Source organism: Malaclemys terrapin, chromosome 2 (genome assembly GCF_027887155.1).
Source record: "Malaclemys terrapin pileata isolate rMalTer1 chromosome 2, rMalTer1.hap1, whole genome shotgun sequence".
Classification (NCBI taxonomy): Eukaryota; Metazoa; Chordata; order Testudines; family Emydidae; genus Malaclemys; species Malaclemys terrapin.
In genome coordinates this window covers 21,711,886-21,725,918 of record NC_071506.1, presented here as the reverse complement: position 1 = coordinate 21,725,918, position 14,033 = coordinate 21,711,886, and the positions used below count along the sequence as shown (strand labels likewise).

The window sequence follows — 14,033 nt, the reverse complement described above, 5'->3', positions numbered from 1 at the left end:
GAGCACTATCCCATTTTTCAAAGATCTATGATGGAAACCTGGAGAGTGAATTTAATAACTTTGAAGACTGGGTGAAAACCTTTGAACTCTTCAGAGGAAAAGCCACCGATGAAGATCACAGTGACTATGAGGACAGAATAATAGGAAAATTTAAGGTGAGTTTAAATGCTGATTGGATACATGGTAATTTAGAGAAATGCACATTTTCAGTGACATTCCAGTTGTGCAGAAAATGAGTTTCAATTACACCTGCCATCTACTATTAACATTGTTAATTCTCCTATTAGTCCAAAACCACAATGTGTTACATATGAGGATCGCTGTTTATTCTCTCCTATTATCTGACTGATGGAGGTAGTTTCCAACCCACGATGTTTACTATTGTTTTGAGTCAGGACATTTATTTAAAACTAAAAAGCTGAGTTAAATCACAGATTCGTAGTAATTAGAGCCAGGACTGACCTATTACATTATGCAGTCCAGCCTCTGCTCATGCAAGTTTATTTCTTCAGTATAATTTCTGTTACTTTATCCTATCTAGCTTAAATGATGGGCCTTCTACTCACTTCACTTACACAACCTAATACAACTTACCATATGGAAATCTGCAAGTATACTTCAAAGCGCAATTAATATAATAGTTGTGTGCTCTAAAACTGAAGTATTTTATACTTCAGAGGAATCCGTGCCTTAAAGGAACCTGTTGATTCTTCTGTCTCTATGGGGCACAGCTCTTTTAAAAATGACTTGCTAATTGCTTTTAGGTAATAATGGTTATTTAAGTAAGATGAGTTAATACTGTGATGTGCATGGGGGCTGAAGTTTTTACTGCGTAGCTAGGAGCAAGTTGTGTTCTCTGTCACAGTGTTGTAAATAGAGTTCCAAAATGAAATTACTCCTAATTTACACAAGAGTGATTCAGAGCAAAATGGTGGCCCTCAGAATATTGGTGTCTGGAAGATGGAAATAGCCACAACTGTTGCATTCATTTATTTAATATTGCTGTGACTAGGAGCTTGCAGATATTTCTGGGAATGTCTTGACAAGGTTAAATACAGTTATTGAAAGGAAGTGCTTTGAAAGGTTAACAGAACAGAAATATTTTCAGAAACATGGTTTAGTGCATTTATTCTGTGTTTGGCGCAAAGGATGTGCACACATGCATATGTGCTTATGCAGACTGTATTCTTGAAGTTTTGTCGACACACCAGGACTTTTTTTTTTATTGGGTTTGTTGTCTTTTCCAGAGAAATAAAACATTGTATATCCACAGGGCTCTTTCTGCATATACAAAAGTCCTGAAGATTCCAACTCAATGGATGGAGGACAGCCTAAAATTCTGCAAGGGATACCACCGAATAACTCAGTTGAAGTCCTGGTTAGGGTGTATATTGTGAGAGTAAGTGTACAGCTTCTGTTTCAGCCTTGAAATAATGGGGAATTTGTTTTTCAAATTAGTTTTTCTTTAGTTTCTACATAGTGTCACATTTGAAAAGCCTCATCTGTTTGTTAGAATTCCATAATACTTAGGGTACTACAGAGTAGAATCTGCAGCTCATAAGGACTTCTCATTGTAAATCATAAAGATGCCAGTTGACTGGAGAAGAGGAACTCTAGGGGCTGTTTTGGAAGCATCATAGAGAGAAAGGGACAAACAAAACAGGAAGCATTCAGCAGAAGGAGAGAATGGGAGAATATACCTTTAAGAGAAAGCAGAGGGGGAGAAGTGTGAATGATGAACTTGAAGGAACAAGTGGTAGAAATTAGGAAAGTCAAATATTGAGGGAACATGGTGGGAAATGGAGAAGTCAGAGGAGAGAGGCGGCCATTAATGATCTGTGTATTAGTGAGAAAACAAGAGAGAAGCAGAAAAGAAAATTAGTTTATATAAGGTAGGAAAATCCTGGAGTTAGGGAGGGGAAATTAAATTAAAAGACAAAAGAGAAGAAGAGAAAGAAGACACTTTTCCCCTGTATTTAAATGCTTTCAGATCAGATCCATCACAGACAATGGGCCAGTCAATGGAGCTATGACTTACACCAGCTGAGGATCTGGCCCATTGTTTATGGGAAAATCCCCTTGAATCCCACATAGATTTGGACTTGAAAACCTCCAGCAAAGTCAGCTTCTTCCTTTGGCACTTTCTCGTCCTCTCACCTCACCCATTCCATTCTGAACAGCAACAGTTCCCGGGACCAGTTCTAGCTGCTCACTTCAGCTCTGCACTTGGGCCCTAGGCAATCGCCAAACATTCTTTCCCCAATGGCTCGCTCTATATTTTAGTAGGCAGGACTAGCTTAGCATCTGTGTTTCCAGAATGTCCTGTGCACCCGTGGATAAACAGCCCCATTAGAAAACAACCACATTTAATTATTACCTTTAATGAAGCATTTGGATTTTGATGAAAGAGTCTTTTCTTTTTATCAGGCATATAATCTTAGCCCAGCTGATCCAGATGGCATGTCAGATCCCTATATCGTGCTCAGACTAGGCAAAACTGAAATTAAAGACAAGGACAATTACATCCCCAAACAACTAAACCCAGTTTTTGGAAGGTGAGTGATAGTTTTATTTAAATGTTTGTGGTGATTTCTGCCTTAGGATTTTGCTACAGCTATTTCTGCTTGTTTTGAAGAGCAGAGTGCATTTATTATACAATGATATGTGTGTGTTTGAATGTTTCATAATTAAAATCGCAAGAATTTGTGTCACATTGTCTGATTACAAATTATTCAATTTTATGCTAGTCAAACACCTCCTGAAATTCAATCTGCAGACGGCTTTTTATTTCACAACAAGAAACAAAGCAGCAAATGATCGTCAGCTCAGATTAATGAGGCGATTAGTTAGCTTAAAGTGGAATAGATACAGTGACAGTTAAACTTAATTTCCAAAATTTGTGGTGGTGTTTTTAAATCTGAGTATTACTATAAAACAATCTCAGACTTTTAAGACCAAACCAGAGCCCAGTTTTCAAAGGTAGCCTTTGATTTTGGGTCAGTCAATTTTTGAGTGCCTTACTTTAGACACAGAGAGCCAGATTTTCAAAAGAGCTCAGGGCTACATTTTCAAGTGCGCCGCACCCTCAGTTGGGGCCAGATTTGAAAATCTAGCCACTTTGGTCTACTTTGCAGAGGTGCTTAGCACCACCAGCTCCTATTGACTTCATCTGGTATCTGACAGTGTCTTGACTTCAGAGGTACCCTGTTTCCCCGAAAATAAGACATCCTCCGAAAATAAGGCCTACTTACAGTTTTGCCTCTCGTTGTAATATAAGGCATCCCCCCGATAATAAGACCTCCCCGATAATAAGGCATCCACCGATAATAAGGCATTTTTCATTTCTGAAAAATAAGACATCCCCTGAAAATAAGACCTAGCGCATCTTTGGGAGCAAAAATTAATATAAGACACTGTCTTATTTTCGGGGAAACAGGGTATCTAAAATTGGGCACCCAAAAATCTAAGCAGGCAAAAATGTAGATCAGAATTTGTAATCAGCTATAAAATGTTACATTTTTTCACTTGCTACATGTGTTTACTATGCTGAACGTGATAAAGTATTCCTAAATTATTGACTCATCAGAGATATTTACACGAGAAACCATATATATCCAGATAGACAGGTGAATAATAATTATTTATATTCACAGCTAAAGTAAAACAAGTGATAACTATAAATATATAGGGTTTTTTTTACAACATAAAAAATACTTAGCTAGAGGTCAATGGAGTTGTGACTATTTATACCAGCTGAGGATCTGCCCCTGTGTGTGTCAATGTGGGTAAATTTTACAACCCACGATTTCCCCCCGGGAATCCCTTTACCCCAAAAGAGACCACCTTTTCTTACATGGAAACAGGAGGGATCTAGTATTAATCAGGATGGAATTATTCAAAATGTAGTTTTGAGATCAGGAATTGGAGCGAACCACAAAAGGTTCAAATGGTCAGTTCAGTTTGTAACCAGTTTGTAACCTGAGCTTAGGCACTTTTCTTTGGTCTGGGAATTGGGCAAGAAATCTCATGGAAACGGGCTCTTTCTTCAGAGTTTTAGTACTTCCTGTTTCAGGTACAAGAATTCAGAAAAAAAAATGCAGATGCATAACCTCAGTTGGAACTGATTAGGTAGGGCACTATACTCCTTTTATTTGACATGTTTTCAGTATGTTCAGGTATTCAGTAAAAATACGTAATAGAAGAAACTATTCATCTCTGCGGGCATACTGTGCACTTGTAGCATTCACTATACCTTTTATGGCTGATACTTTTAGCTTTAAAAATGTTTGGTCTTACAAAATCATATCAATTTTTGCCGTAGATCATTTGAAATTCAGGCTACTTTCCCTAAGGAATCTGTGCTCTCCATTCTGATCTATGACCACGATATGGTTGGAGCAGATGACCTCATTGGAGAAACAAAAATTGATTTGGAGAATCGTTTCTACAGCAGGCACCGGGCTACCTGTGGTCTACAAAGTCAATATGAAAAGTAAGATCCTCTTCAGACACTTGGTTTGTGCATACACGAGAAATGAGTGATCTGCAGAGAAGCTTCTTGATGAAAACTGATGTAGCCAAATATTGTGCTTTTTTCCGCCTTGGAGTGTTGTAGATTTTTGTTAAACTGAATTGTGTCACAAGGCTCAGAAGTAGAAAATGAGAATTTGTAAAACCAACAGCCCTACTTACTCACAATTAGTTCCAGATGGCAAACTGTCTATAGTTAAGTGTCTTTGTTTGATAAACATAAGTTGGAGATTTTACTGATTCAAAGGGTGAATAAAAATCTCTGTCTGAGGGAGCTGTGCAAAAGGACAAATTCTGCTCTCAGTTACACTTGTGAAAATCCAAAGTAACTGCCTTGAAGCCACTGGAGTTTCTCTGGATTTTCATGTGTCAATGAGAACAGAATTTGGCGGTAGGTTCTGGAGATAGAGGGTAGTATAGGTGTGTCACACAGGAGTATTGATCAGAGACTGAATTTTATTTCCTGGCCCCAGTCACCTGATCTGGGCCAGGGTTTAAAGTATAATATCCCCGTCCCATGTGTAGGGGCTTGTTTACACAGTGGGGTAATGTACTGTATAGGGACGTGATTTCTAAAGTGTACTAATGTGTTGTGCATTAATTGCTCCATGTAGACCTTGCTGGTGCACTTTAATTCAGTGCTGGTTAAAACAGTACTATGTTAAAGCACACTAGGGAACCTTTAGTGTGCACCAGCAGGGTCTACACGTAGGTGCTGGAACTAGGGGTGCTGCCACACCCCCGGCTTGAAGTGATTTCCATCATATACAGGGTTTACAGTTTGGTTCAATGGCTCTCAGCACCCCCACTATACAAATTGTTCCAGCATCCCTGGGTCTACATATATCAGTTAATGCACACCAACATTTGTATGCCTTAGAAACCACTCCCCTCCCCTGAGACTCCATTACCCCACTGTGTAGGCAAGCCCAGGGTTTCAGTGTCCATTGAGGCCAATGATTACTGTCACATAATTTGTGATCACAGATCGATTGGTTTCTAGTTTCAACCACCTGAAAAGAGAAATCCTCACTGGCTTTAGCTTGGTCTATGTCTGTATTTAATAAACTCATCTCTGTAGCCACATGCCAGTGCTTCCCCATGTCTATTCCTCTGTGAATTTTGCCTTTTCCCCCCTTACAACGATAAGAAGTGTGAAATGTTTGGACTGCATTAACACTGCCAATCATACTTTCAGCTAGTTTAAATTGGTTTTAATGGATTTACACCACCTGAGGATCTAGCCCTAGATGTGCCTGATTGCAGTATTCCAATTGATATGCTAAAAATGTGGAGAGTGATTTTAAACTGCATAATACATTGATAAGCAGAGTTCTTGACATTTTACCTTATTATTGCAGCTTGACTCCCCATAGACCATTTTTTCTGTTGCCTATACAGTTTTTTTTATAACCAGAAGTGCCTCACTTCCAGCTTCCAGCTGTCTTGTTATTTTAGCAGGCACATTGTGCAGTGCTTAGAATTTGTTATTTTGTTCTTAATAATGGAGTCTCAAATACAGCATCTGAAATTAACTAATCAAAATAAACTGGAATACTGCTTGGCTGCATAACTTCCATGACCTCTAAAAACTGGGGGGGGCAGCTGATTCCCTGCTGTGTCACATCTGTCTGACTCCATTTAAATCAATTGAATTACACCAGGGAAAATCCACTGTCACAGAGTAGTGACTAAAGCCCTAGTACTAAGCATTGTGGCAATCCTAGTATTTCAATATACTTATAGAGGTATAGGGCACAATTTAAAAAAGTGTCTAAGTCCCATTTTCAAAAGTTACTTAGGAGCCAAAGGGTACATCTGCACTTGGAGCTGGAAATGTAAATTCCGGCTCTAGAAGACATACCTGCACTAGCTCTGATCAAGCTAGCATACTAAAAATACATGTGTCACCGTGGTAGTGCAAGTGATGGGAGGGACTAGTCTCCTGACATCTTGGACAGGATGGTATATGGGGCAGCTGGCCCCTCCTGCCGCTCACACTAGTGCGGCTACACTTTTGTTTTTAGTATGCTAGATTGATCAGAGTGAGCACTGGTCTATTTCCTGAAACTGGGAAATATACTTCCAGCTCAAAGTGTAGACATAATCTAAGGGCCGCATGTGTTAAAAATAGCAGTGTAGACAGGGGGTAGAATGGGTGGCAGCTCCGGCTACCCAGAGTTACCAAGTACCCAGGGAGTCTGGGCAGGTTTGTACTCAGGCAGCTAGCTCGAGCTGCCGCCCATGCTACCCTCAGCTACACTGCTATTTTTAGCGAGCTACCTTGAGCAGGGCTAGTGTGTGTCTGTGTACTCGACCTGGGAAGCACACTGCCAGCTGCAGTGTAAACATACCCTTAGTGTCATTGAAAGTTTGATTTTCCTCATAGGACCAAATTCAGACCTTGATGTAAGTAACAGCAACGCCACAGAATCCAGCGGGGTTACATCTGCTTATGCTAGAGCCATGTAATGTTCATCGTGTATGACCTCCATGATCTGTGCCTGTGGCCCAGACCCCGTTGCCACACTACTCAAAATAATAGCTATGGGGCCTGTCTGGTGTCCTAGTGTTAGCAATGGCATGCAGGAGACCCGGACTCTATTCCTGTCCAAGGTCCTAGTCCCAGCTCCTCAAGCTGGCTGGGGCGGGGAATGTGATGGAGGGAGTGCACTAAGTTCCTGTTGATGAGAGAGAATCTTTTGTTCTGTTATAAATAGGACTGTGATCAGTTGTTCTCCATATCCACTGAAGGTAGGACAAGAAGTAATGGGCTCAATCTACAGCAAAGGAGATTTAGATCAGATATTAGGAAAAACTTCCTAATTATAAGGGTGGGTAAGTTCTGGAATAGGCTACGAAAGAAGGTTGGGGAATCCCCGTCATTGGTGGCTTTTAAGGAGAGGTTAGACACGCACGTGTCAGGGATGGTCTAGGTTTACTTGGTCCTGCCTCAGAGCAGGGGGCTGGACTTGATGACTTCTCAATGTCCCTTTCAACCCTACATTTCTATGACTCTAAAATTCTATGTCAAACTACAGAAATCATCTGACAGCCTGATCCAATGCCCACTGAAGTCAGTGAAAAGACTTCCATTCACTTTAGTTAGTGTTGGACCAGGTCCTGAATGATCAAGGAATAGCACTGGCCAGCTCCAAAAGGCCCTGACTTCTTTGGCCAAACAGCTGATGGCTGATGTGCTGTCAGACCTTGATAATGAGGGTATACAATGTGGGGAACATTTGCTGGGATGGCTCTAAGGGACTAAGAAAGGAGAAGCAGAGGACATGTCCATCTCTGGCTTTGTTTCACTTGTGTAAAATTAATTCTGTTCACTTTCATCCAGTTAGGTTTAAGCTCCCTTACAGTAAATCTGTCTGCCAGGGCGTCTGACCATTGGATTGGCGCCCCTGAATAGTTACAGCCTTGAACCGAACAGAAAACCTTCTCCATTCCTCTCTTTCCTTTGTCCCCTTATTGCAGAGAAGGGTACAATGCCTGGCGAGATGCAATTCAGCCGACTGAGATCCTCAACAAGCTATGCAAAGACAACAAACTGCCTGGGCCCTACAAGCGACCTGGGCAGATACAAATAGGAACCAAAGTATTCACTGGGAAGACAATCTTTAATGAAGACGAGAATGGTAATTCTGCCATTTATGTTATTTAGTCCTATTACCATAGCCCCTAGAGGTCCCACCTTTGATTGGGATCCTGTTGTGCCAGGCACTGGACAAGCAGATAGCAAGAGACAGTCTCTGCCCTGAGGAGTTCACCATCTAAATAGACAAGGCAGACAAAGAGTGGGAAGGGAAATAGAAGCACAGAGGTTAAGGGACTTGTATAAGATCACACAGCTGGTCAATAGTCAATTCATGAACAGGACCCAGGCCTCCTAATTCCCAGTCCAGTGCCTTATCCACTAGACCTGGCTGCCTCTCTTCATTGTTACGTTTCTTGTTTATTATTAACTATTACCACTATCATCATTAGTTCTGCGAGGGCATTGGTATAAATCCTACTCCCTGCAGTCCTATTGAGCCTGGGGATCCATGAATCTAGAGGTCTTTGCAGGGAGCTGTTGCTTCCACCAGGGGAAGACTCAAGTTCCAAAAGGAGAAGAGGGGCAAAGCTACCAGGGGGTTGGGTTTGTAGATGTGGGTGGTGAGGGGTGGGACAGAGTCACCAGTGGCTAGGTTGTGTCTTTGAGGGAAGGAGATGGTAAGGGGCAGATGACATGTATTAGGATGGATGCTTTGATTGGGTAGCCCAAGAGAGGGAAGCAGCACAAGGACTGTGCTTTCCCTGTTCGTCAGCGTCTAGTCTATTTTGAGTGTTTGATCTTCGTCTTAGTTCATATACCTTGCTCCCATTTCTCCTGTGGGCAAGCAGACCAGGGAAGATAGGGCTCAGCGTGCTTCGGTATAAGGATAGGGCCAAACTACAGCTGTTCCCCCAAAGATGCATTAGGTAGAAGAGTGCTAGACAAACAAATGACTCCAAAGGGGCCTGGGCAGAGCAGGACTAGACCTGACTCTCTGCCTACCAACAGGTATGTACTAGGAGAAGTGGTTGCAATAGTTGCTTCCCAGCATTCTTGCCCCAGAGCCAGTGGAGCTGTTAAGCTTTTCAGAGGCACAGTGTCACCGGGGGACTGCAGGTTAGCCCTCCCTTTCCCCTGCTTAGCACAACACTGCCCATTTTATCCATGGATACCTTTGGCATCTTTCTGCTCCCTTCACGCAGCATGTGAATTTGGCACTCAAGGGGGCTTCCTTGCTGCCATCACAAGGCAAAAATAAGACTAATGTACAATCCCTAGCACCTATTTACTGACACTTCCTGGCAGCTCGAGGAAATGCCAAATCCCCTGTTCTTCGATTGGCTGCAATTTTTTAAAGAAAAAGACTTAATTATTTAGAAGAAGAAGAAAACAGGCTAGCAAATCTTTACCATCCTACCGTTAGATACAGCACTAAAATAGGCACGTTTAATTTTGTCACGATTCATGGTATTTTGTAATTAGCTTCCTTCTCAGCACTCAACTTTAGTTACTCCTGTGGGTGCTCTTATTTAAAGGAATAAATGTGTTTTATTACATCTCTGTTCGTCCTTGGGATGCATTAAATGCTGCTCTAAACTCGAGCAGATTTTTAACACGTGTCTTTCACAACTGACAAGCCATATTAATCAGAGGCTTAATATGCTAATTCTGCTCTGGTTGTTCTTTTTTTTATTACTCTTTCCTATAGAAGAGCCAGTTGAATCCTATGAACAACTTGCCCTAAAGGTTTTACGGTCCTGGGATGAAATCCCAGGGGTTGGATGTAAGCTGGTTCCAGAACACATTGAGACCCGGCCTCTCTATCACAAGGATAAACCAGGCATGGAACAGGTAGATAAGCCTACAGTGAAAGCATGAAATGTGGGAGAGGTTTTCCATTTCTCCTGCAACTGTTGTTTCTGTTACTATCTCAGAGCTAACAGGGAAATCTCACAAGTGCTCCCGTTTCCATTATAGTTTGCACAAAATAATAAGTGCATAGTTCAAAATTGTCAAATGTGCATATGTACAGTGAGGCACCTAAATTCATATTTAGGCACCTAAGCAAGAGTGGTCTGATTTAACGGCAAATTTTCATACTTTCAGATTTTGGACTTTCTTGTAAATGTAATGTTAACTCTGCATTTCATTGCATTTTAATGACTGTTGCTTCCCTCTCGCACTATCTGCAAAGTTCTTGTAGGGGTGCTCTCAGCTTTAACTTCACCATACAATTTTGTTTTCAGGGAATCTAATCAAGAGTCCCTTTGCTCGTATTTGAAAATAACTACTTAGGAATTTGGCTGCAGTAAAGCATTTAAGCACATGTATAAGTCATACTGACTTCATGAAGACACATTGAAGCTAATGGAATTTCAGCATCTGCTAAAATGAATATATATAATATAGGGCTGTTGATTAATCACAGTTAACTCACACTATTAACTGAAAAAAATTAATCTCGATTAAAAAATGTAATCACGATTAATCACAGTTTTAATCACACTGTTAAACAATAGAATACCAATTGAAATTTGTTAAATATTTTGGATGTTTTTCTACATTTTCATATATATTGTATTCTATGTTGTAATTGAAATCAAAGTGTATATTATTTTTATTACAAATATTTGCACTGTAAAAATAATAAAAGAAATATTATTTTTCAATTCACCTTATACAAGTACGGAAGTGCAATCTCTTTGTCGTGAAAGTGCAACTTACAACTGTAGATTTTTTTTGTTACACTCAAACAAAACAATGTAAAACTTCAGAGCCTACAAGTCCACTCAGTCGTACTTCTTGTTCAGCCAATCACTAAGACAAACAAGTTTGTTAACATTTACAGTAGAAAATGCTGCCCTCTTCTTATTTACAATGTCACCAGAAAGTGAGAACAGGCATTTGCATGGCACTTTTGTAGCTGGCATTGCAAGGTATTTATGTGACAGATAGTCTAAACATTTGTACGCCCCTTCATGCTTCAGCCACAATTCCAGAGGACATGCTTCCATGCTAATGACACTTATTAAAAAAATAATGTGTTAATTAAATTTGTGACTGAACTCCTTGGGGGTGAATTGTATGTCTGTTTTACCCACATTCTGCCATATATTTCATGTTATAGCAGTCTTGGATGATGACCCAGCACATGTTGTTCATTTTAAGAACACTTTCACTGCAGATTTGACAAAACGCCAAGAAGGTACCAATGTTAGATTTCTAAAGATAGCTACATCACTCAATCCAAGGTTTAAGAATCTGAAGTGCTTTCCAAAATCTGGGAGGGAAGAAGTGTGGAGCATGCTTTCAGAAGTCTTAAAAGAGCAACACTCCAATGCGGAAACTACAGAACCCGAACCACCAAAAAAGAAAATCAACCTTCTGCTGGTGGCATCTGACTCAGATAATGAAAATGAACATGTGTCGGTCTGCACTGCTTTGGATTGTTATCGAGCAGAACCCATCATCAGCATGGACGCATGTCCCCTGGAATGGTGGTTGAAGCATGAAGGGACATATGAATCTTTAGCGCATCTGGCACGTAAATATCTTGCGACACTGGCCACAACAGTGCCATGAGAATGCCTGTTCTCACATTCAGGTGACATTGTAAACAAGAAGCAGGCAGCATTATTTCCTGCAAATGTAACAAACTTGTTTGTTGGAGCAATTGGCTGAACAAGAAGTAGGACCGAGTGGACTTGCAGGCTCTAAAATTTTACATTGTTTTATTTTTGAATGCAGATTTTTTTGTACATAATTTTACATTTGTAAATTCAACTTTCCCTGATAAAGAAATTGCACTACAGTACTTGTATTGGGTGAATTGGCAAATACTATTTCTTTTGTTTTTTTACAGTGCAAATACTTGTAATAAAAAATAATTATAAAGTGAGCACTGTACACTTTGTATTCTGTGTTGTAATTGAAATCAATATATTTGAAAATGTAGAAAACATCCAAAAATATTTAAATAGATGGTATTCTATTATTGTTTAACAATGTGATTAATCACAATTAATGTTTTTAATCGCTTGATGGCCCTAATATCATTGGGAAAATATAATTAACTATTCAGTATATGTTCTGATTCCTGTCCAGACCATCTACAGAGAGGAATCAGAATTTCTCAACAGGTGTGTCTGGATAAGTATTATTGTTATAGTGTGAACAGCTAATGGTGATCCTTCTTTGTGCTTCAGCTTTGAGGGCTTAGAGTCTGCCCTCATTATTGCGCAATTCTGATAATGTGTAGCACAATGATAGTGATGAAAATTCTAGAGAGTCACTGATTTGTTACAGGATGTTCTTATTTGTGATGGTCAAACTGAAAACAGCTCAGAATCTGAGTTCAGTTCAATTAAGGATCCAAATAATTATCCAACCCTCCCGAGTTTCCAAAATTGGGCTGGAAGTCTCATAAGAATAGGCTTTCTTGAAAGATTTCAATTGCTACCACCTCTGGCCAGAGTTGAAAATACCACGAGAAACACCTCTCTTCTGCTTTGAGTGCTTGTTCATGTTGATTCCAATCAGGTGTGCGTATGCCGTGTGCATGGTCGTCAGAAACTTTTTCCCTTAGCAGCTCCCATTGGGTCAGCTGTGGAGCCCCCTGAAGTGGTGCTTTCATTGCGCTCAATATATGACCCTGCCGACCCAACCCCCCTTCAGTTTCTTCTTACTGCCCGTGATGGCCGTTGGAACTGCGTTCGCTTGCTTAGCAAGGGCTTCCCTTAGTTGGTATACATAGTGTATATAGTGTTCAGGTTAGGGGCAGGGTCCTCCCCTATCCCTTACGTCCCCTCAGCTCCCGGGCATGCCTCGGGGCCAAGGGTTTAAACCTTGCATGACCTGCGGGAAGCCAATGCCAACGGGCGACCCCCCACAATGCGTGTCTGGGGAAAGAGCACCAAACAAACAGGTGCAAAATCTGCAGATCTTTCCGCCCTACGATGAAGAAAGAGTGAGATTTCTGGCTGAAACAACTTCTGATGGGGTCCACTCTCCGTTGGCAGCCCGCCACGGAGTGCCGAGATCCGACACCGAGCGCGTCGGTGCGGAGTGCCCCGGCCTCGGAGCGCGACACAGCGCCGAGGAAAGTCTCTGACTCAAGAGACCCTTGGCATCGGTGCTCCCCAGCACCGCAAGTGGCACAGTTAACCAGGCACCGCTCGCACTCACTGGTGCCACACAAGCGGAACAAGAAGACGGACTGGGATCGTTCCCCGGTGCCAAAGGCAGTGCCAGGTGCAACAGCAGTGCGTCCCACAAAGGAGCACTCGGCGTCCAAGGGCCAGGAGTCGGCGCCATTGACTTTGGTTCCCCGGAGGGGACCGTTGAGTCCGGTGCCCAGCGACACCCCAAACAGACAGTGTCAGGTGGAGGAGTTGGAGTCCCCCTCCACCCCAGACACTTTTGAAGCCACCAGGGATCTAATAGCAATGACAACCCCACAACCTTTGGCTATCTAGAGACAAGCCAGCCGTGATGCGGTGATCACCCTCTCCGACACAGCACCATTCACCTCGGCACCGCTTGGCTTCACCATCGCCAATGCACCATTCCCCATCTCAGGACCCTGTGTGTGGTTCCCCAGCTCAGTCTCCAGCACGGGCTGAGCGGCACCGGTCCCCGTCATTGACCTCTTGGCACTGATCCCCAGCACAGGAGCATCAAAACCAGTCCCCTGCTTAGTACTGCTGTGGTCATCACGATCTAGATCTGTGTCATCTGACTCAGACAGGGACTCTTTTTGCTCATGCCACAGCAGGTGCAGGTCGAATTGGCACAGAAGTGAGGCACCGGTGGCATGGCCTCCACATTGGCAGCCATTCCGGACTCCCTGGGCTTATCACCAGGCCCAGGGGCATTTTCTGGTAATCTCTGAAACCCAAGCACCCCAGCCACATAAAGATCGCCCGGTTCCTCAGGGATTGGAGTCGACACCAGCACAGGG

At 42.0% G+C, this 14,033-nt stretch overlaps 1 protein-coding gene across 2 annotated transcripts in view; it reads left to right on the top strand.

The window, feature by feature from the left end:
* FER1L6 (fer-1 like family member 6) overlaps nt 1-14,033 on the top strand; it is a 150,001-nt gene that overhangs the window by 116,308 nt on the left and 19,660 nt on the right. For both annotated transcript variants that reach the window (XM_054019135.1, XM_054019134.1), the window contains exons 30-35: nt 24-155; nt 1,274-1,399; nt 2,428-2,555; nt 4,322-4,492; nt 8,014-8,174; nt 9,783-9,925. In XM_054019135.1, coding sequence (XP_053875110.1) covers nt 24-155; nt 1,274-1,399; nt 2,428-2,555; nt 4,322-4,492; nt 8,014-8,174; nt 9,783-9,925 — 861 coding nt within the window. The remainder of the gene's footprint in view (nt 1-23; nt 156-1,273; nt 1,400-2,427; nt 2,556-4,321; nt 4,493-8,013; nt 8,175-9,782; nt 9,926-14,033) is intronic.